Source organism: Anarrhichthys ocellatus, unplaced genomic scaffold (genome assembly GCF_004355925.1).
Source record: "Anarrhichthys ocellatus isolate YVR2014 unplaced genomic scaffold, GSC_Weel_1.0 scaffold59, whole genome shotgun sequence".
In the NCBI taxonomy this organism is placed as follows: domain Eukaryota; kingdom Metazoa; phylum Chordata; class Actinopteri; order Perciformes; family Anarhichadidae; genus Anarrhichthys; species Anarrhichthys ocellatus.
Genome location: NW_022280089.1, coordinates 52736 through 79723, shown reverse-complemented (window position 1 = coordinate 79723; position 26988 = coordinate 52736). Strand labels below are relative to the sequence as shown.

Sequence of the window (26988 nt, the reverse complement as noted above, 5' to 3'; positions counted from 1 at the left end):
TATATATGTGTATATGTATATGTGTGTGTGTATGTGTGTGTGTATGTATATGTGTGTATGTATATATATATATGTATATGTGTGTATGTATATATATATATATGTATGTGTGTGTATGTATATATATATATATGTATGTGTGTGTATATATGTATATGTGTGTATATATATATATGTATATGTATATATATATGTATATATCTCCCAAGAGACCAACCATTCGAAAGAGTATAGCAAACAAGTACCTCATGAAAAGTACCTAAAATACACTTATTCGCTGTCTTGCTCAGAGTTGGACGTGAAAATCAATACCACCCCCATAACTGTCTACGACATATGAAGCTACAACGAGCAGACAGGTAATTTAGCATTGCATAAAGACTGGAAGCATGGAGAAGCAGCTAGTCTGGCTCTGTCTAAAGTGCTTTGGTGTAGCATTTTCCTTTTGAGAGTGATCAAGTTGCTCCGGTGACTGTGGTATTTCAGCTTTTTAGCCTTTATCTCTCGCCCACCGTCAAACCTGTTGGTTCTATGTGAGTGAGACATCTTGTGCCTCACCGGCTGCGGCAACGCTGATGAAATATTGCTACATAAAACCCACATGATTTCCGTTTAAGGTTGTGAGCGTATGTTGAGTCAGGCATTCAGTGGCGTAGCACCCTAATAGCAGAGACACAAGCAAGTGATGTCTGAGAATAAATAAGGGGAGAGTTTCATGGCTTTCATTTTGCTTTTATTCACCAAAATTGAGAGGTTGGAAATGTTTGGAGAATTGTTTTAAATGGAAGGTTCTCTATCTTGTTTCTTCCAGAGTTGGAGAGAGAAGCATTTGACTCAGCAGGCTCGGAGCTTAGAAAGTCTGCGTCCGCCCTCAGTTGTTTGTCTTATATAGATTTGTAGAAGGGGAGAGGGTAAGGCGGACAGCAGGCCAGAGTGCTGCTGAACACAAAGTTACAGCAAGGTTTTCTGTCAGCCAGGTTGTTGAGTATTTGGAGCAGATGCTGGAAGGAGCCGTTCCTTTCTCCTTACATGCCTCCTCATCGAGGAATGCAGGGAATGCACCGCATTTCTGAAAGGAGAAGGTGCTTCTTGGCCAGTGCAGAGATTTGGCCTTTATCTCTGGCGTCTGAAAGTGCCTCACACGGCCTCATTACTTCTCAAGCCTTCCCTGGTTGGTGGTGCTTAATGCATGTCATTAGGGTCACAAGTTGTTTCTCATTACTTAGCACTAGACATTGATTCTACATTGCTTAACACTGTAGCTTTTCATTTTCGTTTCAATTTTGTTGTTATCGATCATTTTCCACCTAAGTGAACTTTTTTGCGATATTTCACATTTTCATTCACATGTAAGTCGGTCTGTACTTAAGTACGAGATTAGAGCATTTGAATTGTCTCTCAACAGCTCTCCACACGGGTGATGCTGAGCCGATGAACGATGTTGCGGAGGTGTTAACTCTCTCTGCACTGTTGCTGTTATTTGCCCTGTTAGCACTGTTGGCACCCTTAGCTGCTAACCATCGACTCTGCAATCGCCATGTTGAGAGCCATTTGGAGGCACTTGATATGCTCTGAATTTGGTGTTGAGCATCTTTCTACCCATCACTACCATTCTCCTATGCTTCCACTGGTAAGTGCTAATCCTTATCGTCCAGGATTGGACAAAGAAAAGGAAACTGATGCTTTGCATCATGTTAATGATGAATATCGTGATAATGATATTCATGTAGATGAATCTGGGTTGAAGACTACAGGGGACATGTGTTTGATACTTTGATTGGAGTATCAGCTAAAGAGTGAACAGATTATTTCCCTTTTGTTTTAGAATATTGATGAATGTGTATCTCCCAGTACATTCCTGTTGTAGTACTTCCTTTGCTCTCACTCATTTTCTCACTGACTTCCCGTCGAGTCATTTCTAATCAAGGTGATGTTAATGACGTTATGTGTCCCAAAACGGTGACTTTCTGCTCCATTTCTAGAGAATCTCAGTGATCTTTTTCAGCCTCACTGGCTTTAACAAGGTCCATTGGGAGTGTGTGTGTGTGTGTGTGTGAGTGAGTGAGTGAGTGAGAGTGTGTTCAGTACCTTGTTCAAGATTTGGTGCAGTGGGCAGGACTACAATACTAAGAATGATGGCATGGTATTTGTGAGCAGTATGTTACCTTTTAATGGGCTTTGACTTTATTATTGTGTTTACTGTTATTCTATAATTGAGGATTAATTTGGCAAAAGCTTAGTGTCTGTCTTTTGCAATCGGTAATTATAACAATAATGGTATTTTATCATTCCCCCCTCATATTGTGGTCATAAGCTGCACATTTCCTCAGTCTCACATTTAGAGCTTTCCCCTTCACACGTCATCTCCAACAAAACGTGTCCCGGTGACACCACGAGTGCTGTTTTCATCCTCCGCTGGACAACTCTTACAGGCCTCTCTCTGTGCTCAGCGTATCCTCGGCCCTCTGTGTGTGCGTGTGAGTGAGTGTAGATGTACATGTGCGGGTGCTCTCCCCCTAAACGGGGGCGTTTTGAGGCTTATGTCTCTGGGCGTTACACACCCCTTTATTCGCCTGGGCCCGGCTACTAGCACATGTGTGATGCAGCCTCCGGAGGCTTCAGATCAGCCCTTTTGGTCGTATCAGAAAGCAATTCAGTTTTCATTATTTAACAATACATATTTAATATGGCACAAAAGCTCATTTGGACAGGCACAGAACCATAGATTAGTCTGCTGGGACGCACGGTATCGACTAGAGGTTTTGATGGTCCCTACCCCGACTGGATACAGTATTACACTCAATTGTTGAGCTGAGAAAAGTGTCATAATATGACTAAGTGATGAAGTAAGATCAGTGAGCAGTCGAGTAAGAGGGAGTACAGAGAATTGCTTATTACTAAACTTCCCCACATCTTGACTCAGAGTCCCCGGCCCTTAAGTCCAATCATGTCAACGCAGAGACATTGTTTCAGAGTTCAATAGACGCCGTCTTCTTGCAGCTGCTGCAGTCGCTTCGTTCCTCTTTTTCAAATACCTGTTTGTCTACTCAACTTTATTGGACTCATGCAGATGTAGCGTCACGACTGCATTCAGGATGATGGTTCAAAATCATCCTCAATATTGTGTGTGTGTGTGTGTGTGTGTGTGTGTGTGCGCGTTTGTCACGAGTCAAATTTGGGAAACTGCTACTATGCAAATCTGTTTCATTTCCATCCCCGTTCTCCGCTCCTCTCAGCCTCTTTGAAGTCGATGAGATGTCTGCATAGAGAGACATCTCGTCCACTTCAAGTTGTTCTATGAAGGCAATGCTAATTCAATTATACCTTCATCAGATCTATCTCAGTTCTGTCCGGTTTCATTTCCTTTGTTGGGTCTCTGCATGCTGACCACATTGTGCTCCTCCGGATACGCTACACATGCCCCCTCGCAGAATCTACAACTCTTATGTTAAACTCCAAAAAAGGTGGTGAGACCATCAGGCAGAATGGCGGACTCACACAGGCTGCAACTGACCATCGTTTCCATTGGTAATCGCTTCATTATTTCGTCTAAAAGGTGTCCAAACAATAGTGATGAATACACTTACGCAGCTTCCTGAAGCCCCAACGGGATGTCTTCAGATTTCTTATTTCATCTGACCTGCAGTCTGAATCCCTTAGATATTCCATTCACAGTAATAACTCTGAGAAAAGCAGCAAATCCTCTCATTTGAGAAGTTGGAAATAAGGAAGCTTGAAAAAAAAGCCAAGATAACTTCCTGTCCATTGACTATTCATCACGGCTCCATTTCACTGGCTAAAAAACACATCCAACTTGCTCAGGCGTCAATCTAAGTAGGTCGATTGAAAGAAATTCAATCTTTTACTACTTTGATAATCGATCATTTGTTCAAGTCATTCTTTATGAAGCAATTCATATCTCCTGAGTTTTGGGCAGTCGTTTGGACAAAACAAGCAATTTCAAAACGTCGCTATGGGTTCTGGGAAATGGTGGTCAATTCTTCCCCGTTTTTGACACGTTCTAGACTGAACGTTTAACAGAATAATCGGTGAAATACTCAGCAGATTCATGTGTGTGTTTTGGCTGTAGGGGCCTGAGGCCTGGACGTCACCTGGAGGACGACGATATTGTGCCTGAACTGGCTAACATCCATCCCAGAGAGAGACCTGACTGGGAGGAGACCATCAGTGCCATGGTGAGACACACACACACACACAGTCTGTCTTTTACATACACACAAACATTTGTACACGTGGAACAGTCGCTGTTTTGAATACATACAGTGCATTCATCGGAATAAGAAACATTTTCTTGCCGCGTATGCTCATCAATGTCCTGCTCTTCCCCCGGGTCAGCTAAAGCTCATACGTATGAACTTGTCCAGAGAATCTGGTCCGGACATTGTCGGGAGCTGCTCTTTAACACAGGTAGCACACAATAAGACATCACCGATGGAAGTTCCCAAATCTCGCCGTCTCTCCCGTTAAGACGTTTTCGTTGGCGTCTTCGTTAGAGATGCACCGATTTCTTGACCGATTACGATTTTTAATTTACAGCAAGGTGCCCGGTGTAAACTGTCAACAATTCTCATCTGTATTGGTTATTTGTATAAAAACACACAATTCAAATGATTTGGAAACAAATGTTTGATTTGATTAAAGAAAGTCTTGGTGTAACTAGTTTTAATTATTTATTATAAGCTGCTTAGAGCTAGTGTTGGGAAGATAAACAGATCATAATTCCCTCTTTAATATCTTTTTTTATATTGCTGTAAAAACATCTTCATCCATGTTTATTCAGGTTTCTCGCCCAAAACATTTTTTTTCCTTTACAAGATGACATTTAAACATGGCGGATTTTAGACTTGCAGTTGTGGCAAATTCTCTCACAACGAAGAACTTCCATACTGACGACAAGTGTGTGTGTGTGTGTGTGTGTGTGTGTGTGTGTGTGTGTGTGTGTGGCTGTGCTGTTGCCTTCTGAGCCGCTGTGTGCCGACGTAAAACTGTTATGCGGCCTACGTGTGTAATCGTGATCTGGAAATATGTGACTGGCAGCCGACCTATGACTATAGCAGACGTCGTCGTGTGAATGACCCGTCTCCTTCACCCCCAGAACATTTACATTCTTGCGGTTTTGCACCAGCTGCAAGATAGAAAAGTCATCAAATCGACACAACTCAGTTGGACATTCGACAGACTTTGTAGCAGGGGGCTGGCAGGGTAAAAGTCTGTTTAATGTCCGGTCTGACTGACTCGGACATTTGCATTCACCCGTACAGCTGCTTCTTATCGGCATTCGTTTCCAACCCGGTGGATTGATTAGTTGTGTATCTGTCCTCCAGCCAAGCTGTGTCTCCTCCACTATCACACACTGGTAAATAAATCAGGCCCTATAGCTTCCCCACTCCTTTCATTGCTCTAGATTTCTACCTCTTCTGCGTGCTCCCGTGTCATCCGTTTATTTCAGCCCGTCTCTCCGAAGGCTGCATTCCATTCACCAGACGGCGTCATTCATTATTTCCTTCCATCCCATCTTTGGTTCGGGTCTCGCTTCTTCAGCATCGGCAGCGCGTTGACAAATGAGGCCGTCTCCATGGTAACGAGCCACCCATGGTGGGCGTGTGGTTGGAGCCCTATCGCGAGTGCTCACTTCGTTCGGGCAACCCAGAGAGAGAGAAACAACAACAATCTCGCCAGGCTGATGAATATTGATCACAGGAGGTGGGGCTTTTGATATTCTTTGTTCAATATTTGATAGCAGAGGGACTCTGTGCCGGAGCGGCTTGCATTATGCATGTCTCCCGTGGTTCGAGGAGGTGATGAGAAGCGCCGAGCAACTTAGTGTAAGCTGTCACACCGACGCCCTGTTGCACTGTGTGGGACAGATCTGTTCTGTGTGGACTGCAGAGCAACAAAACACTCCCAAATCCCTGCGACGCAGCGATAAAGGGAACAGTAGAATCCTTTTCAGTGATTATAGATTTGCCTTTACACAGAGCGCTGAGATCGGGGACTAGGAATAGGCGTGAACAAGTTCAAAGCTTTCACATTGATTTAAAACATCTGAGTCACACAGTCAAGGAATATGCCTGTGGCTGTGTTTGGTCACACGCGTTCACACGCAGTCACATTTTACTGGTAGAAAGCATTGATGTAGCTCGAGCTGAATACTTCATATAGTTGTGAAGCTGTGGCAGTTTGAGCTTGTAAAGCTTTATATATTAGGGCTGTTACTTTCATCAACACTGAATATGCTGATTATTTTTTGGATTAATCAATTAAAGTGTCATAAATGAGTGAAAAATGCTGGGAGATGATGAGTGGTGAGCCCACTGCATTCCACCGGCTCTGAGCTTTCTTTAGTCTAATAAACTCACCAAATGTTGAGAGAGGAAATATTCTCTCACATATTCACCTTCAAGAAGTCAAGACGAGCGTAGTTGCTTCATTAACTGATCGTGAAACACACTTCATTCAAACTTGACAGAAACAAAATAAAAGTCACCAAAACCGTCTTGGTTAGTTTTTCCACTATTCCAACAATCAGCATCTCTAAATCCATCAGCAATCGCTGATACTCAATATTATTCGTCAAGTTGCCCAACCCTGCAACACAGTCTACCAGAGACCAAGGGGATGTTTTCAAATGTCTTGTTTTGCCTCGCCAGCTGTCCAATACACATAAATAGGACTGCCCCCTATACGACTACGTTGTTCAATGCTGAATGACTTATTTCCAAGAAACATATGAGCACATCTCTGGTAAACACATGATTTTATGTGATTCTTTGTGGAGAGACGACAGAACTGTCGATTAAATCAACTAATCGACAACATCGTAGGAGTGTTTGTCCACTAAAGATGTCTTTTGTCGAGGTCAGCTCTAACACGCATCAAATCCACGCATATGAGAATCTGGAACCAGAGAGTGTTTGAATGTTTTCTGAAACGATTAACAAAATAGTGATTTTTCTGTCGACGGACTAATCGGTTCACTAATTGTTGCAGCTCTACTGTGTCTATGCAATTAAAGTGGCTGCCGTGTCTAACCAGCTGTCCTCTCAGGGCCTCTGACAGCTTTGTCCAGTTAACTCCTCAGTTAGACTTGGTGGAGACTTTCCACGACCTCATTTGCTTACCACCTTTACTGTCACCGACCGTCTGGCTGTGGAGTCACGAGCTGAATCCAGGAAACTTTCCCAGCTCTGCTCCATCTTGTTTCCTTTTTACATTATCCATCTCGACTTGATCATATTCACACTGACCAGCGCCAGATCTGTTTGTGAATCAATCCTTTCCTTACTACCTTACCTTGTTTTGTCTCCCAGTTGTCCTCCAACAACCTGCTGTCAGATTACTGACATGAAAATTACTTTATCCACTGATAAAATCTGCCTGCTCCAAAATACATTCCACAGGCTCTGTTAAGTTAATGTTTAGTTGACCACAACTGCATTTGATTTTTACTGTAATTTAAGCTAAATGAAAAAAATGTGTGCCTTGTCATGGAATACATTACTGACTGTTGGTTAGCTCCTTGTGTGGAGTACATGTTGTGGCCAAACACTGAAACATACGAGCAGGTCTGTAGTCCGAGTAGTATTGAACAGTCACGTTTGAGCGGACTTTGGCTGCATGCAGGTAAACGGCCCACGTGGATGGCAAAAGAGGCAGAATTCACTGGCAGAAAGGCAATCTGGGAACCCGCCGAACCCGTTTATTAGCTAAGAAATCAACTGTTAACTGAGTGTAAACTGGCTACTTGTGTCGTCTCTCAACTCCATTCTTGCGTCTCGAGTTGCTAATCGGAGCGTAAACAACGACCTGTGCACGGATATCTGTTATCCGGATACCTACCGGCTACACCGCATCCCCAGAAGCACCGCCGTTAGCGTCTTCAGACCCATATCCAATGGGTTCAGAGATTGGAGCGTGTTCGGCTTCTTCGATGTGACCCAGTGAATATGCGGGTGAGGCATAATTCCAAGCTGTTTTTAATTTGATCTACCAAAAGTTGTCTACGGAGTTGTACCTACACCTCCGTCACCGGACGGGCGTCGGAGGGGGATGTGGTTAGTGTACAAATGATTTACAATTCAGCAAGTCCAGTTGGAGATCCTTGACTTTCAAGGATTATTATTAACGGTTTTACAACGAAGTTGTCACGCAGGCAGTTATTTAGTTCTTTGGGCAGAGGTAATTGATAAACAGTAGAAGTACAGTGTTCACGTTACAAAATAGTCCGCAAGGAAAGTACGACCAGTCAAGGGACAGCGTACCATCAAAAAAGATTTTAAAGGAAGAAAAAAGACACGGATTTAATGTAAAACCTCTCAAATATCAAAATACAAGTGAACAATTGACGCAGGTGTACAGGATTAGAACATTTTTTTGATCTCTTTGTGTCTTCAAGTAATCAATATTTAGGTCAGCTCATCAAACATCACAGCTTTTAATATCATTTAATATTAATGGTGGGATGCACTCTGGCTTTGGCTACAGAACTCTCATAATAAATGAAAAGTCAAGCAGCTTTAATGATTCACCACTTGACCCAGGCAACCCGGCGCTTCACTCTACCTCTCGATTATTACATTTGTATATTTCTTTGCTATGAATTTCCTTTGTTCACTTGCTGAATTGTTCTGAATAAGGTTGTTGTTGATTTAAATCAGGTAAACTGTAGCGTACCACTTCACCATCCAGCTCACCAGCCCTCTCGCCTACAAACAACCAGGAAAGACATTTCATCTTCGTGAGGCTTTCCACCAACATCACTTCAAGTTTACAGTCTGTCAGCTGTTTGAATGTTTCTACGGAGCTTTGTCCATCACCACGACAAACAGCAGAGATGTTTCATATTTGTGTGCTCCAGCTGGACCGCTGATGTTCTTGTGTCTTTGTGTTTTAGGCGAGGAGTGCAGAGATTCCTGAGCTGAGGGCGGAGCCCCTCATGCGCTTGTGCAGCAGCAGCACGGCCAGCATGAAGGTCAAGAATGTCAAGAAGTAAGCCAACACACACATATACCTCTGCCTGTCTCCTCCGCCTCTCTCACATCTCCCCATCCCCATCCCCTCCGTGCATCGCTCTCAGCTGGCTGTGTTTCTCGTCTATTTCTGTGCCTTCCTCCTTTTCTCTGTTTGCACTGCAATACTAGTCATACACACACTTCTGAGGTGTTATCATGAGCTGAGGACGGAGTGCCAACCAAACTGTGTGTGTGTGTGTCATGTTTGCAGACTTTGCTTCACCAAGGGCCACTTCCCAAAACTGGCAGAGTGCGCTCACTTCCACTACGAAAACGTGGACTTTGGTACAATTCAGGTAAAGACCTTGACTATTTTTTCCGTAGTTACGTCAGCACAGTACTGGAAAGTGTCATCACATGTCTGATGATGGACGGATTGCTCTCGATGGGTTTGCTTCACCGGCTTCAACATTTTGGTGGAAGCTGGCTGTATGAAATAATTGACAGCACCGTGGATGCCACTCACGGTGTAGACGAAGCTTTGAACCTGACGTACAGTCAAGCAGGCTCCATCACTTTTTCGCCCTCCATATGGTTGATGACTTGCATTTGTTTGACATCTTCCTGAATGCCCAATGGGCTCTCCAGCATGACCTCATTCATTCCAGCTCAACACACCTCAGCTGACTGAGGGTTCTGTGTGTAAGATTGGTTACCCGTTACTACTACGCGTCTACCCGCGAATCAGACAAGTAGCTGATATAGCCTCTTATGATTCATATTAATGTTAAAGTTGCATTCAAAGTACAGAACACTTTGACACTATGCTGACAATACATAACCCTAACATCATTTGAATATAAAACAAAAACAGAAAATACAAAATAAAGGCAATAGTACAGGGGACATACTGATGACAGCATGACTAGGAAGAAGATCAGTGCAATGCAGGATGATAGTGATGCAGGGATGACGTTGGCATCGCACTGGTTCCCTCGACAAAAATCACTGAATGATTTTGGATTGTTGCAGAAAAAAAGTTCTGTGACAAATTAATGTTTATGATACTTACAAGTTTCTTTCAGCAAGATAATATTCACAACTGAACCCCACTTTTATGACTTTTGAAGCGTATCATCTTATTTAGCCACTTATTAGCAACCGAGGGGTGTCTACTGAAGCATTTAACGTCGTAGAACACAACGTTAAAATCTCTTCAGCTTGTGTTAACCACAGACTTTATTTCAGGCATTCAACCAAAAAGCCATTGAAAACCAGATGGAGAGATGCGGAAGTGCAAAACTGCTGACTCATTTCTGGTTCTAGGACTCATTCTGTTAATTACTTTCAGGAGACAGCATTCATGCAGCCTATCAGTCAGTGTGATAAAAGTCTGAAAAGGATCCCGCCCATCTGACTTGTTCTTATTCACACAGCACTTTGCACAGCTCGTTGGTGCAGTTTTCTCACAGATCCTTTTTGCATGTTGCAAACAGCCGAACCTCGGTGGTCTCGGCCCGGATCAAACTGAACCACAGTTACGATTGTCTTTAGTGTGAACATTTTTTGATTTCTTTTTTTGGACAGTTTGGACTTCTGGACCAATTACAGGAAGTTATAACATGCTCAGAGCCGGTATAGGAAAAACAAATCAACAAATCAAAATGAGCCGCGGTAGCACGTTGACAGCGGAGAAGACCCAATCATTTGGTCCGAAGTCAGACGCACGTCCGTCTACAAACCAATCCGTTTTAAGTGTAGAGACGTACAGGTACGGCATAATAGTTCGTTAGTGCACTTGAATAATTGCAATGTGAAACCAAAACTAACCGGATCAAATGTATACCATGTAACAAAAACCTAAACCGTGGTTCGGACTGTCAGATGTGGCTCTTTATTTAGACGGAACTCGGATGAAAGCAATTTGAACATCTTAAAAAGTTGCTAAAAGTTGTTTCTAGTTCAGACAGTAGATTCTGTCGAGGCTGTGCCGGTATTAGTACAATTAAAGGCACACTCCACTGATTTCACTCAGGAAGTTTGATTTGTTGTATCACAAGTAGAACCATCCAGCCTGTGGAGACAGCTGTGTAACGTCTTCTGTGGCTCTCTAAAGTTTGAAATGACGATGTCTTTGGAAATATCTCTGGGTTCTACTCCCGCTTGGGAGTGAGACCTCAAATAGTTTTACAGCAAGTTTGCGTTTCAACCCCGATGGTGTGGGATATAAAAGAAGGCATTTGGGTGGGTCTGATGAAATACACGACTGAGTTGTATTATGGGAAATGTAGGATCTGTTGACTATGCTCTATTTGCATCGAGGGTGTAAAGATGGAATTGTATTGCGGTTTTAAATCAGCTGAAGCTCTCACTCCTTTACACTAAATTAAGCAGTTTTGGCACCTCATCGTAAAGAGTGCAGCTTTGTCATGATGTTGAGAGACCAGCAGGGGTCAGCAGTCTGCTGCCTTTATAATTACACACTGCTGTCCAGAGGCCAGGGAGAGAGTTTGCTAAAACGCTTCCTGCTGTCTACTTCAGCTGCAGGTTCTTTGTTGACGTGACTCAGGTTACACCACAGAAACCATCTATTCATTCACCGCATGCATAATGGAAGTCCTCGGCTAAAAGCAGTCGTCTGCTCCGTAGACGACTCAGATCTCAGTAGATCAGTTATCCTTCTGTTGTCCCAGGTGTGTGTGTGTGTGTGTGTGTGTGTGTGTATGTGTGTGTGTGTGTGTGTGTGTGCGCTGGCTGGTCATACTTCTCTGACTACAGAGCATACAGAGCAGCACGGCGGTCTTATCCTTTGTGGTTTCTCATAGCACTTGTCTTTTCGTTTTGCCACTCCATGGTTTTAGTATTCGGCGGCACGGCTCCTGCTACTTCTCTTGGGTCTTCTTTGTTTGAGGGATTAATTGTTCTTTATTGGTTCCCTGTATTGATCAGTATATTTTATGTATAATCTAGCCTCAGACAGATATTTTTCTTATTTTATGAATTAGTCACAAATGTATTCCTTTTATTTGGCCCAAGACAGACTATTAAACTTTGCTTTCAGAGAGTTTCCTTGAATCAACTTTTTCCATTCATCACTGTGGTCGCATGGACACATCCCCTGAAACACTATGTGTAGCGCTGCCAACTGTCATCTGTTATAGCTGCAGCAGTTATCTTTAAAATGGTGTCTCTCAGGTTCACCCGGTGAAGTTTAGAAATATGTCTTGAGGTTGTTTGTGCAGTATACTGGACCGAGGCCGGGCTCAGGTTGGCTTTAGGCCATCTGCTTGGAGACATATTCTTCCATTTCCATAATAAAAAGCCTCGCCAAAGGAGAGTTTGAGTCAGGCAAGGTTTTGTTGTGGAAACATTAGGATGTCATAGTCAGAGAAGGCCAAAGAGGAGGGTGCCTGCATTCAGAGCAGCACTTGCGTGGCAGTTTTTGTTCCTTATGACACTGGTATGTCAGGCACTATTGGCCAGTTGTTTTGTCTAAACGGGGTTGTTTTTATTCAGCCGTCACTGACACAAAGTGGATTCATTCCTCAATTGTATATTTAGTTATTCAGCCATGTTTTCCATCCCAATGTATTGCAAATTTGAAGGAAATCTGCAAAAGGAAATGCAAAATGAATGCTGGTTTCCCTCCACTACTGATATGTGATTATAAAGAGTTGGTTCATGGAGATAAACACATAAGTGGCGCCAATTCTCCAGTCAGAAAACCATTTTACCGTTACAGAAGAAGAGGGCGCAATGGTGAAAAACAATGTAGAAAACTGGATGTAAATATGAAAATCTTGTCCCGTTGCTAACAGATTCTGCATTAAAATGCAGTATTAATATGCAGATACCCATTTATAAAGATGAGTCAGTTGGGCCACCACCCATGTCCAGACTGAAATATCTACAACAACTATTGGATGGGTTGCCCTGACATTTTATACAGATCTTCATGGTTCCCAGAGGCTGAAGCCTACTGGTGATCCCCTCCCTGTTCATCCAGGTCAAACATTCTAATGTGACCAAAAACCTGCTAAACTAATGCTATTCTCATCAGTCTTGTGTTTGGTGCTAATGAGTGTGAGCATGTTAGCATTGTTATCGTGAACTTGTTAGCATTTTTCTCAAAGCACTACTGTTCCTAACTATAACCTCACAGAGGCAGACTAATGTATCATTCATATTACTAAGTATGAAGTGACTTCCAATTGCAGTATGTGGATTTTGTGTACGCGAGAAATGCCCGTATGTATAGTAGATTACCAAAAATCTCTCTGTGTGTGTGGCTTGTGCTTACTGGACACGCTGAACGGCTCCACAAGGGATTGTGTCTCTTCAGACCGAGATTTTGAGCCACGCTTAAAGCTGTTAATAGGTCACTTCATTAAGTTTATGTTTTCAGGTGAGAAAGCAACTATTTAAGATTCCCACTATTTGGTCAATATACAGTATATCTATATAGCTATATATCTATATATACTGTGTGTATATATATATATATATATATATAGATATACTGACTGTGTATGTAGGAGGCATTACGATTTCGAACAGTCTTGTAATACTGAATACCTTCCTTGAGCTGTTAACGTGTCAGCGAGACGGATGCCTTCTGGAAAAGAGTTTAGGAACCAACAACTCCAGGTTGGCTGTACCTTAGTTACTCCAAAATATACAGCTGGAATGTAACTTTATACCTTCTTACTTGCTTTACACTAGAGACACACTCAGCCTAACCCTTATGCAACCGTGCATTTCCATATCAAGTGTATAATCCGCCAGGAGGATTTGGGGCCTCTTGCATGAAGGCGATATGACAAAAGCTGATGGGCCTGTAGTTTCTGTTCTCCACGTCCTGCACTGTGGATAGAGACTGTTAAACTGTCAGACACAGTTGTTCCATCAGGCTACCAGCACAGTGTGAGAGCCATTAAGCTCATGTATGTGCCTGTGGGAGACGACAAGCTGCTGGTCATCCTAAAACTCTTTAATTGTCAGATCTCATGCAGCCCTTCGGATGCACCGTCTTCTGTTGATGGAGGTGACAGCATTGCAGTCCATTAGTCTCCATTCTGTGTTTTACCTAAATTACTTTTTGTGACACATTTTCCGACATAATTGACCATAGCTGTGGCATCAATTATAACTAGAGAGGCTGAATTATTTGTGCCACATCACTTCATTCCGACCATAATGGGACACAGACAGTTATCAACAAGGCTTTAAAAGGATTCCTAGTTTGTGCTGTTTTAGTTTTTCTTTGGGCTGCATGTTTTATTAGTGCCTGTGTTGTTTATTTGCTGGATCATATTCTCTATATTATATCAAATTTGCCAGGGTGAAGGTATTTATGATATGATGGAACCAGTTCACTAAACAATATCACTGTTAAAGTGGTAGACATTAGAATGTGAGTGAACTCGCTGACCCTGTCCACACGCAGCACAGCGTCCTGTTGACAGGAGGTGGCTGTTTGCTTTAACAAGTATGTGTATTTAATAAAGTGGCCTCTTTCTTGAGACCTCCTTCCTCTCAACATTTAGTGTTTTTCAGTATAAATACTATCTACTGTTATCCTTCAGACAACCTCACTGGCCTCTGCTCCACGTAATGGCCTCTCTCTGTTCAATGGCCTCCAGCACTACGTGATACAGTCCTCAGTCAGACACCAGGAAAACAGCTTTATTGACTCCAACACTACTGGCGGTCCTGCTCTTCCATACAGTTTATCTACAACCTAGCATTTTGTCCCGTCTCGTGGCACACACACCGCACTGAGGTTCAAGCTCTTACACACTTTACTATTAATGGAGAGTTCGAAACCACGCACGCTGGTGCTGTCCGAAAACTGAGCCACAGTTTTCAACTGCTGTTTGGTTTACAGTGATGAACAGCGTGTGAAGATATTTAGAGATTGTTAAAAGGGAACTCCGCTGAGTTTGGGCTTCACTGTGCAGAGATGAATGTGCAGTGTTTGTTTTCACATTCATCTGCTGAAGGAGGAATGTCTGTCTGCGCCCACCTTAAATATAGTTAGCAGAAAATTAAATCCCAAATCGCTTGTGATCATATACCTCCATGTGAATATTGCAGTAATATTGTACTGTTAGTGCTTTTACTAAATATTTACACAAAGAACACACTGAGAACACATTTTACTCAACGTTTAACCATGATTAGCTCCAAATCCACAAAACCAAAAAATCTTTAACGATTGAATGAGAGTCCATGGAGCAGAGCTGGCCCATGCTATGCTACGATTGGCCAGTCTGCGTTATAGGGGGGTGGGTATGAAGGCAAATCACTGTCAAAATCCGAGAGTGCAAATGAGATCCACGCGCGGTAAAAGACTCGCGAGCAGAAGAGCAGTGATAGTAGTCGCGCTCAAAGCATTGTTTTCTCCTCGCAGGCTGCAATTATGCTCGCGCGAGCAGAGATATTCTGCATGGAGTAATGTAAAAGCGCTTCTCAAAGTAAAATACGCGCGCGGCTCTTTATTTTGCACACGCGGGACCTCTACACACATGCGCGATTCTCATTTGCGCTCTCGGATTTTGACAGTGATTTGCCTTTATAGGCGGGCCTTCGAGAAGGGACACTTGCGCAATGTCGCTCCACTCTCTGGCACAGCACTTAACTGGTTTGAATCCTACACACATGCGCGATTCTCATTTGCGCTCTCGGATTTTGACAGTGATTTGCCTTTATAGGCGGGCCTTCGAGAAGGGACACTTGCGCAATGTCGCTCCACTCTCTGGCACAGCACTTAACTGGTTTGAATCCTACTTGAAGGACAGAGAATACTTTGTGTCTACACATCAGTGCTGACTAGAATGACATGTGGTGTTCCCCAAGGCTCAATACTGGGGCCTCTTCTGTTCAACATCTACATGCTTCCACTACCTCAGACTATGGAAAACAACAAAGTGTGTTATCATAATTATGTAGACGACACACAAATTTAGTTTAGTTTTTATTTGTTCGAGAGGGACAATGTACATTGATGAACACTTTAAATTAAAATGTAAATGCACCCAATTACAGCCGCAAGGCTGATTTCCATTGTCTGTCCCCCTGCCAGAATGTACAGGCTGAGTGTCCTAAAGGAAAAGGTCATGCCAAAATGCAATAGTAACAAACTAAAATCAATTACAGTCTGTAGCTGACAATACACAATAGTTCGATAATAAAAAGTTAACAATGGATAAAAAAGGAATCGCATATATATATAAAAGAAACTAGAAAAAAATATCAGTGTAATTAAGACATTTCATATTCATCGTATTGCACCCAGATATATTGCACATAAGGACATTAATTAATTTGCACATTTAAGGTTTCATTCATTCATATAACATTAGTACATCACATATCCATGACACTAATACTGCTAACCCAGGTTAAACTATCTATGTGCACAAGTTTGGGTGGACAACAGCCATCCCTTCATGTGCTTTTTAAAAGTGCTGAAGTTTGGGCACTCCCTAACGGAGGATGGTAAAGTGTTCCAGAGGGTGCCGCCTTTGACAGACAGAACCGTCTGAGCAAAGGTGGTGCGCCTGTGTGGGATGACACAGTCGCCTCTGTCGGAGGCTCTGGTAACTCTAGTCGCAGGGCCACAGACAGGTCTCTGTTTGATGTATTCGTTCAGCGGAGGAGGTGCCAGACCATTTAGGACTTTGTAAATGATGCTGGCTTCTTTAAGGCTGATAAGGTTGTTAAAACTTAAAAACTTATGTTTGTTCAGGATGTGGCAGTGATGATAGGTTCGCGGTTTCTTGTCAAAGACTTTGAGTGCTCTCTTATACAGAGATTCTATGGGTTTGAGTGTTGCTGTGCACGTGAGTGACCAGCTGGTCAGACAGTACACTAAATGTGCGACGATCATGGAATGTAGGAATGTCCTGGCTGCGTTTTCTGTCAAGCTGTTTCTGATGTGCCTGAAATTTAGGAGGTTGAATTTGATGTGAGTCGCTACCTTTTTGACATGGCTCTTAAAGGTCAGGGTGGAGTCTAGAGTTACCCCTAGGTACTTGAACTCGGTTACTAAGTCTAGCTCTGTTCCCTTTACAAATATATTCGAGTGTGTTATTTTTTGGGCACGTTTGGAGAAAATCATACATACAATTTTTTTAGTATTCAACAGGAGGCAGGATTTAGTGAGCCAAGCTTGGACATCAGACATAGCGGATGAGAGGATGCGTAAAGCGTCTTGGTTGTTTTTAGCTGATGTAAAGATTACAGCATCATCCGCGTACATCTGTGTAAGTATATTCTGACAGGAGTTGGGTAGTGTGTTAATAAACAGGGAAAATAAAAGCGGCCCAAGGACCGATCCTTGAGGAACACCTACAGGACATTCAAGACAGGGAGACCTAACACCATCTACAGTAACAGATTGTTTCCTGTTGGATAAGTATGATTTGAACCAGTTCAGAGCATGGGTGGAAAAGTTGAAATGGGTTAACCTGGTCAGTAGGATTTGGTGATCTACAGTGTCGAAAGCTTTCTTGAGATCTAAAAAGATAGCACCGACACATGCATTCTTGTCCAACAGACCCTTGATCTTTTCAATAAGGACACACAGGGCCGTCTCAGTCGAGTGGTGGGCACGAAAACCAAACTGCATAGGATGCAACAGGGGATGGTCTTTGTTTAGATGCTCTACAAGAAGTTGGGCAACCCATTTCTCTGCTATTTTTGATATTATCGGTAAGATGCAGATTGGTCTGTAGTTAGACATGTCAGATTTTTTCCCAGACTTGAAGATTGGGGTTACCACCGCCACCTTCCAGGCTGAGGGGACCACTGCATGTTTAAGGGATAGGTTAACCAGATGAGTTACGGGTTGGACCAAGGAGTCCCTATGTTCTTTGAAGAAGTTGGCGTTAAAGCCAAAGACATCCTTGGCTTTGGAGCTTCTCATGCCACTAATGAGCTTGGCTACCGCTGAGTCAGTTATTTCAGTGATCTTGAAAACAGGTTGGATAGAGTTGACCGGGCTCTCGCTACATTCAGGAGAGGAGAAAAGCTTGGCTATCTCATCCACTGACTGCAAAAAAAAGTGGTTTAGACTAGTAGCCAGAGTGATGGGATCCCTCACTAGAAAGTTATTTATAGAGAGCTCTAGTTCCTTGTCCTGTTTGCATTTACGGCCAACCAATTTGTTAATGTTTTGCCAGATAGTTTTACCGTTACCTTGTGCATTTGCGATGATTTCCAGGAAAAAGTTGGCTTTAGCCTTACATAACGTCTGAGTAACTTTATTTCTGCTCGTTGTAAATTGTAATCTGTCGGTACCCAGGCCGGTCTTCAGCGACTGTTTCAACAGTTTGTCTCTAGCAGACATGAGCACTCTACATTCCTCATTCACCCATGGTAGAGAGTTACCCATCTTCACCTTATTTCTCCCTCCACTGATGAAAGGGGCCATAATCTCTTTGACTGACCTGTTAAACAGATCAAATCTACTTAACTATATCACCAGGGTACTATAATCCCATACAAGGGCTGGGTAAATGCATTGAACAAATCAACAACTGGATGTGCCAGAATGTTCTTCAATTAAACAAAGATAAAACAGAAGTAATTGTTTTTGGTACCAAGGACGAACGATTGAAAGTCAGCGCTCAGCTTCAATCACTGATGTTAAAAACCACAAACCAAGCCAGAACTCTAGGTGTAGTTATGGATTCAGACCTCAACCTGAACAGCCATATCAAGACAATTACAAAATCGGCCTACTATCACCTGAAGAATATATCAAGGATTAGAGGACTTATGTCTCTACAGGATTTGGAAAAACTTGTCCATGCATTTATCTTCAGTAGACTGGACTACTGTAACGGTGTGTTTACAGGTCTCTGTAAAAAGTCAGTCAGAAACCTGCAGCTCGAGTCCTCACTAAGACCAAGAAAGTGGATCACATCCCTCCAGTTCTGAGGTCTTTGCACTGGCTTCCTGCCCAACAAATAATTGACTTTAAAGTCCTGCTGTTGGTTTATAAAGCACTGAATGGTTTAGGGCCAAAACACATCTCTGATCTGCTGCTACCTTATGAACCATCCCGACCCCTTAGGTCGTCTGGGACCAGTCTACTTTCTGTTCCCAGAGTCAGAACTAAACATGGAGAAGCAGCGTTCAGTTGTTCTGCTCCACATATCTGGAACAAAGTCCCAGAAAGCTGCAGGTCTGCTGAGACCCTCAGCTCCTTTAAATCAACATTGAAGACTTTTCTGTTTGCTGCTGCCTTTAATCTAACCAGATTCAAGGATATTAATCAATTTCTGCATTTCTGCATTTTACTGCTGTATTTTATTTCTTACACTGCTTATTGGTGTTTTAATGACTGCTTTTAATGTTTCAATGAATGTTGTTAATTGTTTTTAAATGTCCTTTTCTTTTGCCTTATGTTTTGATGCTTTTAATGGTTTTATGTGAAGCACTTTGAATTACCTTGTTGCAGTGGCGGGCCGTGCATTTTATGCCTGGGCCTTCACTGCTGTCCTGCAGCTGAAACACAGCTATGGTTAATTGTTTCGTGTAAAAATGAAGCCAACACCTATAGATCCACTAACTGTAGAGAATACGCCAAGAGTGTGTCTCCTCTCTTGTCTGACTGCAGCTGAGACTAATGCGCGAGGCTTCTGTGAGAGTACCCGCCTGTGTGTGCTTTGGGGCGGTGGAGGGGCTCACGGCACCTCCCGCTGCTCGTTCACGACAGTGCAGAAGGGTACGTGCTTTAACGTCAGAGTCCAAACACCAGAAAAAGTCGCTAGATTTGTCACTAGTAGCTTTTGACAACAAAAGTCGCCATGAGGGTTTGGAAAGTCGCCAGATTTAGCGAGAAAGTCGCCAACACTGGCACCGACTAAATATGTCCCCAGAGCAACATTGGACGTAACAATGGTTCATATCACATATTAAACCAAACAAAAATCTTCATAAAAACAAGTTGTACAAATAATAATATATAAACAAGCATATTAAAGCTACTGCAGATGTAAAAACAAACGCATTTAACTTACCAGAGCTGCTGTTCACTATTTAAAGACAAAGTCCATCCTCCTTTCTTTGTTAACAAAGAGTTTAATCTCGCAGTTGTTCAGTACATCCGTGTGTTTTTCCGTGCAGATTTTGAGATTGTCCCCGCCCAACACGTCAGGCTAGCCCACTGACCAATCACGTACTTGTAGGCCAGCTAGCAGGCTCTGACACGTCAAAGAATACGCCCAACATGTCAAACTAAAGATCTGATTGGTGAAAGACTATGACAATCAACAATATTGTCCCCATTCACTTCAACTGCACATGGATTCACTTGTGAGTCTGCAGGCCTCGGGCTCTGTTCTTACCTAGAGACACAGAGGTGAAATCTGATTGGATAAAAGCTCTACTTAAAACAAGCTGCACTGGAAGCAGAGCAACTGAAGAAGACAGTAGCTGTGCATTGAGAGAATAAGATAATGGGAAAAATATTTTTATAAATTATAATACATGTAGTGTATTTAAGAAAAATTATTAAACTATAAAATAGCTATAACTTTGTGATTCTGTTTAGGCCAGCAGAGAAGACCTTGCAGGCTCTGATGGCCCACCACTGCCTTGTTGTTGAAATGTGCTATACAAATAAACTTGCCTTGCCTAAGAAATTGACATAGTACAATTTTACTACCATGCAGACAAATTAATGATAAATGTGGTGATAAGCGGCCTGAGACAAATCGTATATGTGCTTGAGAAAGACAAAGACGTAGAAAGGTGGCCGACAATAATCAATGCAATCAGTCTGAGTTTAACAGCTGTGAAGGAGTGCCGACCGACCCCCCCCCCCCCCCCCCCCCCCCCCCCCGACAATAGTTACTGAGGCTGTGGTTTTAGTGTGCGGGAGAGCATGTATGCATGCGGCCATGCGTGTGATGAAGATTGACGCCCCCCTTGGCCCGTCCTCTAGGCCAGCACACTGTGCTGCTGTACGGCTCATGTGACTCCGCCGCTGCTTCCACCTTCAGACGGTGACGTGACGGTAACCCTCTGGAAGGTGGGGGGGATCCATACCTCCCATCACTCGCCTGCCTGCATCCGCCCTGCTAGCTGAGCATCGTGACACAATATGCTCCGGCTGCCCAGTCACTCCTTTCGCTCACAAAGGGCCGAGAGAGGGATGCATGGAGTTGAACTCCCTCCCCCCAGCGGGACCCAATCCATCAACTGCAGCGCTACACTGAAGGCAGCGCACACCCAGGAGGTAGGCTGCCCTTTAAAGGCACAGGGGGCGGCCGACGGCAGGGTCCAGAAAATATTCACGGTCGACATTGGATCAGTTGTAGCTGTAGAATAGTTCAGGACCATATGTTAGTCTGACAAGGCAAACTCCAAGCCATGGCCTGTAAACCCCCTCTATCACACATTCAGAGGACCTCTTTCCACTCCTTGTGAGCAGAGGATGATGTAACGGTTGGACTCATTCTGCCCTTGTTAGAGGAAACAAAAGACCAGCCAGACCGCGCGCACACACACACAACCTCTCTGTGTCTCTCTCTCATGGCCGTTATTGGAGGACAAGTCGAAAGGGTTGAAAATGTGATTGTCCTCAAAGCCAGAATGCACACGATGAAGTGTTACAAAATCCACTCCAGGGTGGAAAACCAGCTCAATTAGTCATGACACCGTTTGCATGTTTCATCAATACTTTAAATTGAATGTGACACTTGATCAGCTAAAGCTGATGCCGCTGCAGTTTGAGATGAAGATTGACAAATTGAATCCAGTGGACTGTAGATAAATGAAGTGGGCAGTGAGATTAGCCTAGCATTAGGCTGTGCGACTTTCAATCCCAAGTTACATGTGAACATTTACAAAAAGTAATGTCTACTGTATCAAAATGTGTTATATTATGTAGAATTTTTGATATTTTCCAATTTTGACAACATTTTTTGGCTCGTGTCAAAGCACTGACTCCCATCTCCCTTTTACAGGTTGCATATGAGCTTTGAGGGAAGGGTGTTGTTTGAATGTGGGTAGTGCATTTAGGCCGTGGGGGCCGCTAACGTAACCCCGCCACATGGTTTGTTCTGAGAAGCCTTCATTGGAAACTGTTTGGAAAAGGAAAGGCACGTTCAAAGAATACCTGGGACGTGGGAACATTTCAAACTGCTGAGCTTGCTGCTGGAGTAACTGCTTCACTCCAAGCATGTTGGGAACGCCTTACGCCCTTTTTCTGGCCTCCGGAAAATGAAAGAGGGGATAGAAAAGACAAAGTTGCAATATCCTCTTGACATCGAGATGCTTTTAGCGGTTTCTGCATTCCGGTCGTTTTTCTGTAAAACTAGAATGTTGAGGCACCTTGAACAGAGGCCCTTTTGCCTCATACGTAACTGTGTTTGTAATGGGCCGACCGCCTGCAGCGGGTGAGATAACTGCATTACCAGAGAGGCCTAAATTAGTAGGATGCACATATGGACGATATACACTCTGCATGAAGATGGAAATCCATGTTGAGCTCGGTGCCCTTTCACCTGAGGGTTAGTCTTTGTTCCGTCACGGCTCTTCAGCTTGTACTTCTGTGTCTCGGTAAAGTCTTTGTGAGCGCATCTACACGACAGAAAGCATTCTCATAATGGGATTAGTTTTGTGATCTGCTCCAAGTCTCGATCTCATTCCCTCACAGCAAATCGCCCTCTGTGTTTAAATCCCATCACACTTCTCAGTCCTTATAGCTTTAGTAATGATTTTTAGAGTTAGCTCCCTCACACATCCTCCTTTTAGCTCGGAAGTACTGCAGTGAAGCCCCATAGGCAGACCTGCGCTCCAAACCCCTCTGGTTCTGCAGTGTGACAGAAGTACCCCAGTGTGGAAATGGCATCATGGGAAAGAGGCCATTATTTATAATCGTAACATTACTCTCCCGTTTCCTGCAAACTTCCATCCCCTCGCTTCTTCATAATCATCCCTCATCAAGGATGATGTTGTTCTATCGTCTCACTAACGGATCGAGGTCTGTTTGTCCGTCATAGGTTAGATTAGAAAGACGTGCACAGAATTTACATCAAAGTTACAGCAGGAATAGAGGAAGAGGAATAGCATTTTGCCGTGATACAGAGGCCAACTAAGGGGGGTGTCATCTCATCCACCAGCCCTGAAGAAGTTGCACAATGTCAGAAAGCTGTTTGCTGGCTAGCAGTCAGCCTTTGGTTTGAAAAGTTCTCGTGGCTCTGGTTCTTTGGCCTAGCCAGCTCTCTTATGTCACATTTGCAGCAGAGGACGGGGGAGACTCACGGGAAATGAGAGCAGAGGAACGCCGTGGGCACTGCTGCTATTTAGAAGTGTTTTTAAAGGAGGAATGAGTAGGATTTGTTTGGCTGCGTGGGTTAGGGAGCTCGCCAGCGGGTGAAAGACGACCCAGGATTCCTTCCCGTTTTGGAACAAGCTTTGTCCGCTTGGTGCTTTTCCTCGCTGTATTTGCATTTTTTCCGGTGCTGTGTATGCCCTTTCCGTAGCATCATCTTGCATGCGTGCTTACGATCTGGCAGCTGGTCGTTTTGTTTTTATAGAGGTTGATGCCCAGAAGCCTTCGGAACACAGAATAGAGAGAATCCAGGCAGATGCACCACCCACCTCTAGTGGGTCATTAGTCAGAGGAGTCTGTACATTGTTTTGTAGGAAAATATATTGCATCATTGTCTGCTGACAAATGTCTGAAAATTGAAGATATAAAAAGGTCATTACTGGTCTACTAGTTATTTTTATGAGCCATGCTAGCAGAGGCTAATCAAGGTATGATGGTCCACCACTGTGTTTCTAACTAAAAGATCCATTTGATGTTTTTGCAATTTTTGTACAGACATTCATGGTTCAAATTTGCTTCACAAATGGACATATATGTTCCCCTCAGAACCAATTGTTATCAATCCTATGACCCCCGGACTTTTCATTCATCATCATCAGATTCAAGTTTGAATTTCTGTTGATTTATGACAAAATACCTGCCAAACCGATATTCAGCCTATGTTGTACCTTTGTGTTTTGTGCTGATTAATAAACGATTAAACACGGCAAACTGATCGCGGTAGGGAACATGGTAAACGTACGTACTTATCATTAGCATGTTAGTAATGGAACTATGAGCACATCAGCATACTATTGTTCACATTCACTCAAACAGTGCTGTGCCTAAGTTAGGCAGTGCATGGTTGTAGTCCTCTGTGGCAGAAGGCCTTATGTTTTCATACATCCCGTGCTTGTGAGCGCGGTATCTCAGGAACACCTGGAGGGTCTTTCTTCAAGGATGAACTGATTAGACTTTGGTGGTCAAAGGTAACAACACAAAACACATTCATATGCTAATTATGACAATTTCACACAAATGTTTAATAGGATTAAAGTGATGAGATTTTGGACAGACATGGATATAAACTGCAACATGATTGGTTGGGGGGAGGCTTACCACCACAAGATTCTAGTCTTTTTTTCAAGTTTTAGACTCTTCCCCCCCCCCCCCCCCATGTCAAGTAACTTACCCGTGGGTTGCTAATAGCTGCCATGTCTAATGCAATACATTTCAAAGATCCCATTGACGTCCTCAATGCACTGAAAGTCAGTGATCTCTCCTGTCTAATCTTCATTTTTTTTTTAATAAAGCAATAATATCATTTGATGAGGCTTTTAGCTTTTTGCATTGGACACTGGAACTTTGACTGTCTCTAGATTTCCTGGAAACTGTCTGACCTCCCCACATGTGATGTGTGATAAACCAGTCCAGCCTGTCACTGGCATCGCAGAGCGGAGAGCTGAATGAACTGGGTCATCATTGGATTATCATTTGATATTCATCAGGCAGACCGATGCTCCGGCCAGACATCCCAGCCAGCCGAGCAACGGCTCACCTTGAACACAGAACAGTGGGACTATTTCAACTCCATAGTGACTGTGGTTGCCACACTTTGGCTGTAAATGTTTGGCAGCAGGTGTTGTAGAGGAACCTTTTTAGAAGTCACTTTAGGAATGAAGGTCGCAGCAATAAAAGTGAGTAAATGAGTTTAAACCTGAAGTTTAATTGAACTATCTTTTTGTTTTTGATCTTTTCTTTGTTTGGTGTTAGATCTCTTTTTCTTGCACAGAGAAACACACACACACACAGAGGGAGGTTCCATGCAGCCCCGTATCCTTGAGGCCTCTCTTGGCTCCCACATGTCCTCCTCACTGAGGCCGGCTGTTTACTTGGATTTCCGTTCTCCTCTCCAGCAGTAGCACTTTTTAATCCATCTCATGTGTGAGTGGCACATGTGAAGTCATCACAGCTGATGAAACCTCCACTTTGCTTTCCTTTTTTGTTTGTTTGAGGTATTTGGCTGCAATCTGAGAGCAGAGGGGAGGTTCAGGTTATATATTTGGCGACTCTATTTGTACTTTGGTAGACTGCGCTCTACCACGCTCCGTGGTGTGAGTTTTTAAATGCAGGGTTTGGTCGCCCCAAGTTGAAACAGCTTCCCTTATTTATTGTTTTGCTGCATTTGCAAAGCATCAGTTATTGTGTTGACACACTTAATTTAATGTGCTTTGAGGTGAAATGCATTGATGTCCTTTGACCAATAATTAGCAAGAACTGCTGATTTCAAAATGCCACTGTGCAAAAGGACAGCAGAGAGGACTGCACATGTGGAAGGAAAGAAAATGCCCCCCCCCCCCCGTTACCTCCTGCCCTCTCCTCTGCTTCTTTTCGCTCCCTCCATCCCTGCTCTTTGTCCTGGGAACGTACCAACCGGAGAGGGGGGAGAGGAGGAGAGAAGGGGGAGGGGTGAGCCAGCATGTCAGGCAGGGGGAGAGGAGGGAGCAGGGAGAGAATAGCATGTGGCGGAGGGACAGAGCAGACCGTGAGGCCGGCAGAAGGACAAGACAGAAAAGAAAGAAAACAGCTTTTCTTCTTTTTGTTTTGTGGGGGGGGATCTGGTAGTTCCCTCCGTTGTTTCCTGCTGCTAATATAATTGGGTGTTAAAGTTCTGCTGGGTGCCGAGCCATCAGAGAAAGGAAGTAAACAAGAGAAAGAAGACGAGGATGATGGGATGGGAGAGGGGGCAAAATGGAGGAGATGAAAGCGGTCCCGTAAAGGAATCCACCAAATAACCACCTCCTCCATCCAACAACACCAGCAGCAGCAGCACTGCTCTATCTCTGTGTCCCACACTGGGAGAGCTTACCCTGTAAGTGAAAGAAAGTGGAGAGCTGACATTTACGTCCCGCTGAGGGGAACAAGACTCTGCAAGAACGGGATGTGCATTCTCTCACACACTTGCACAGAGGAATAGACCGGGGACAGGTGTCGGAGTATTAACGAGGGGCAGACTTGATACTGGACGGCATGAAGGGAAAGGAAAGTGTGTAGGGACTAAGAGGAGTGAAACCCCAGATTTGAACTGCTGTGAGTACGAAGTGTCTTTCTGTCTTTTTGACTGTACCCTTTGGTTCTTTTCTGTCATTTTTCTTTTCTGCTGCTGCTCTGCAGTTGTCAGAGCAATGCTTCCCCTTTGTCCTTGTGTGCCTGCAGGACTCGCTTGTGTCTGTTGGGATTTAGCTTTTTCTTTCTGCAGGAACCTTTGTTGTAGGGGAGAGTGTAACGTCTCTATAGATGGGTTTCTCTTGCTTTTACGGTGTAAACAAGAGGAAATCACAGACCACACAGTGCATGTGTAGTTTTTCCAATATAACATTCTACAGCTTGAGGACATGGAGAAAGTAATAGTTGTCACAATGATCTTTGTTGTGGTATTTGTATTGTATTCCCATTATTAAAATGCTGTATAGTTTGACTGTGAACCAGGTCCATGCAGAGAAGCTCATTCTTGAGTATGTAGTAACCCCCTCCTTTGCTATTGCTGGGGCCATAGGGACAATGTGTGCTAGTGCAGGTTGGATCTTAATCAAATCACAACGTGGTGGGCCGCATGCAGTGCAGAAAGCAGGCCTAGAATGGTGGACAACCTGTCTGGCAGGCCACTCTGTTCGGGTGCACGGGATG

General features: G+C 43.5%; 1 protein-coding gene across 10 annotated transcripts in view; it reads left to right on the top strand.

Annotated features, from left to right (window-relative positions):
* arhgap32b (Rho GTPase activating protein 32b) overlaps positions 1–26988 on the top strand; it is a 111919-nt gene that overhangs the window by 45078 nt on the left and 39853 nt on the right. For 5 of the 10 annotated variants that reach the window (XM_031871604.1, XM_031871600.1, XM_031871602.1 and 2 more), the window contains 3 exons: positions 4091–4196; positions 8915–9009; positions 9244–9328. In XM_031871604.1, coding sequence (XP_031727464.1) covers positions 4194–4196; positions 8915–9009; positions 9244–9328 — 183 coding nt within the window. In that variant the 5' untranslated portion in view covers positions 4091–4193. Of the gene's footprint in view, positions 1–4090; positions 4197–4356; positions 4429–5562; positions 5725–8678; positions 8759–8914; positions 9010–9243; positions 9329–26068; positions 26174–26988 lie in introns of those variants that run through there. The other 5 variants (XM_031871605.1, XM_031871606.1, XM_031871608.1 and 2 more) reach the window with 5 other exon arrangements.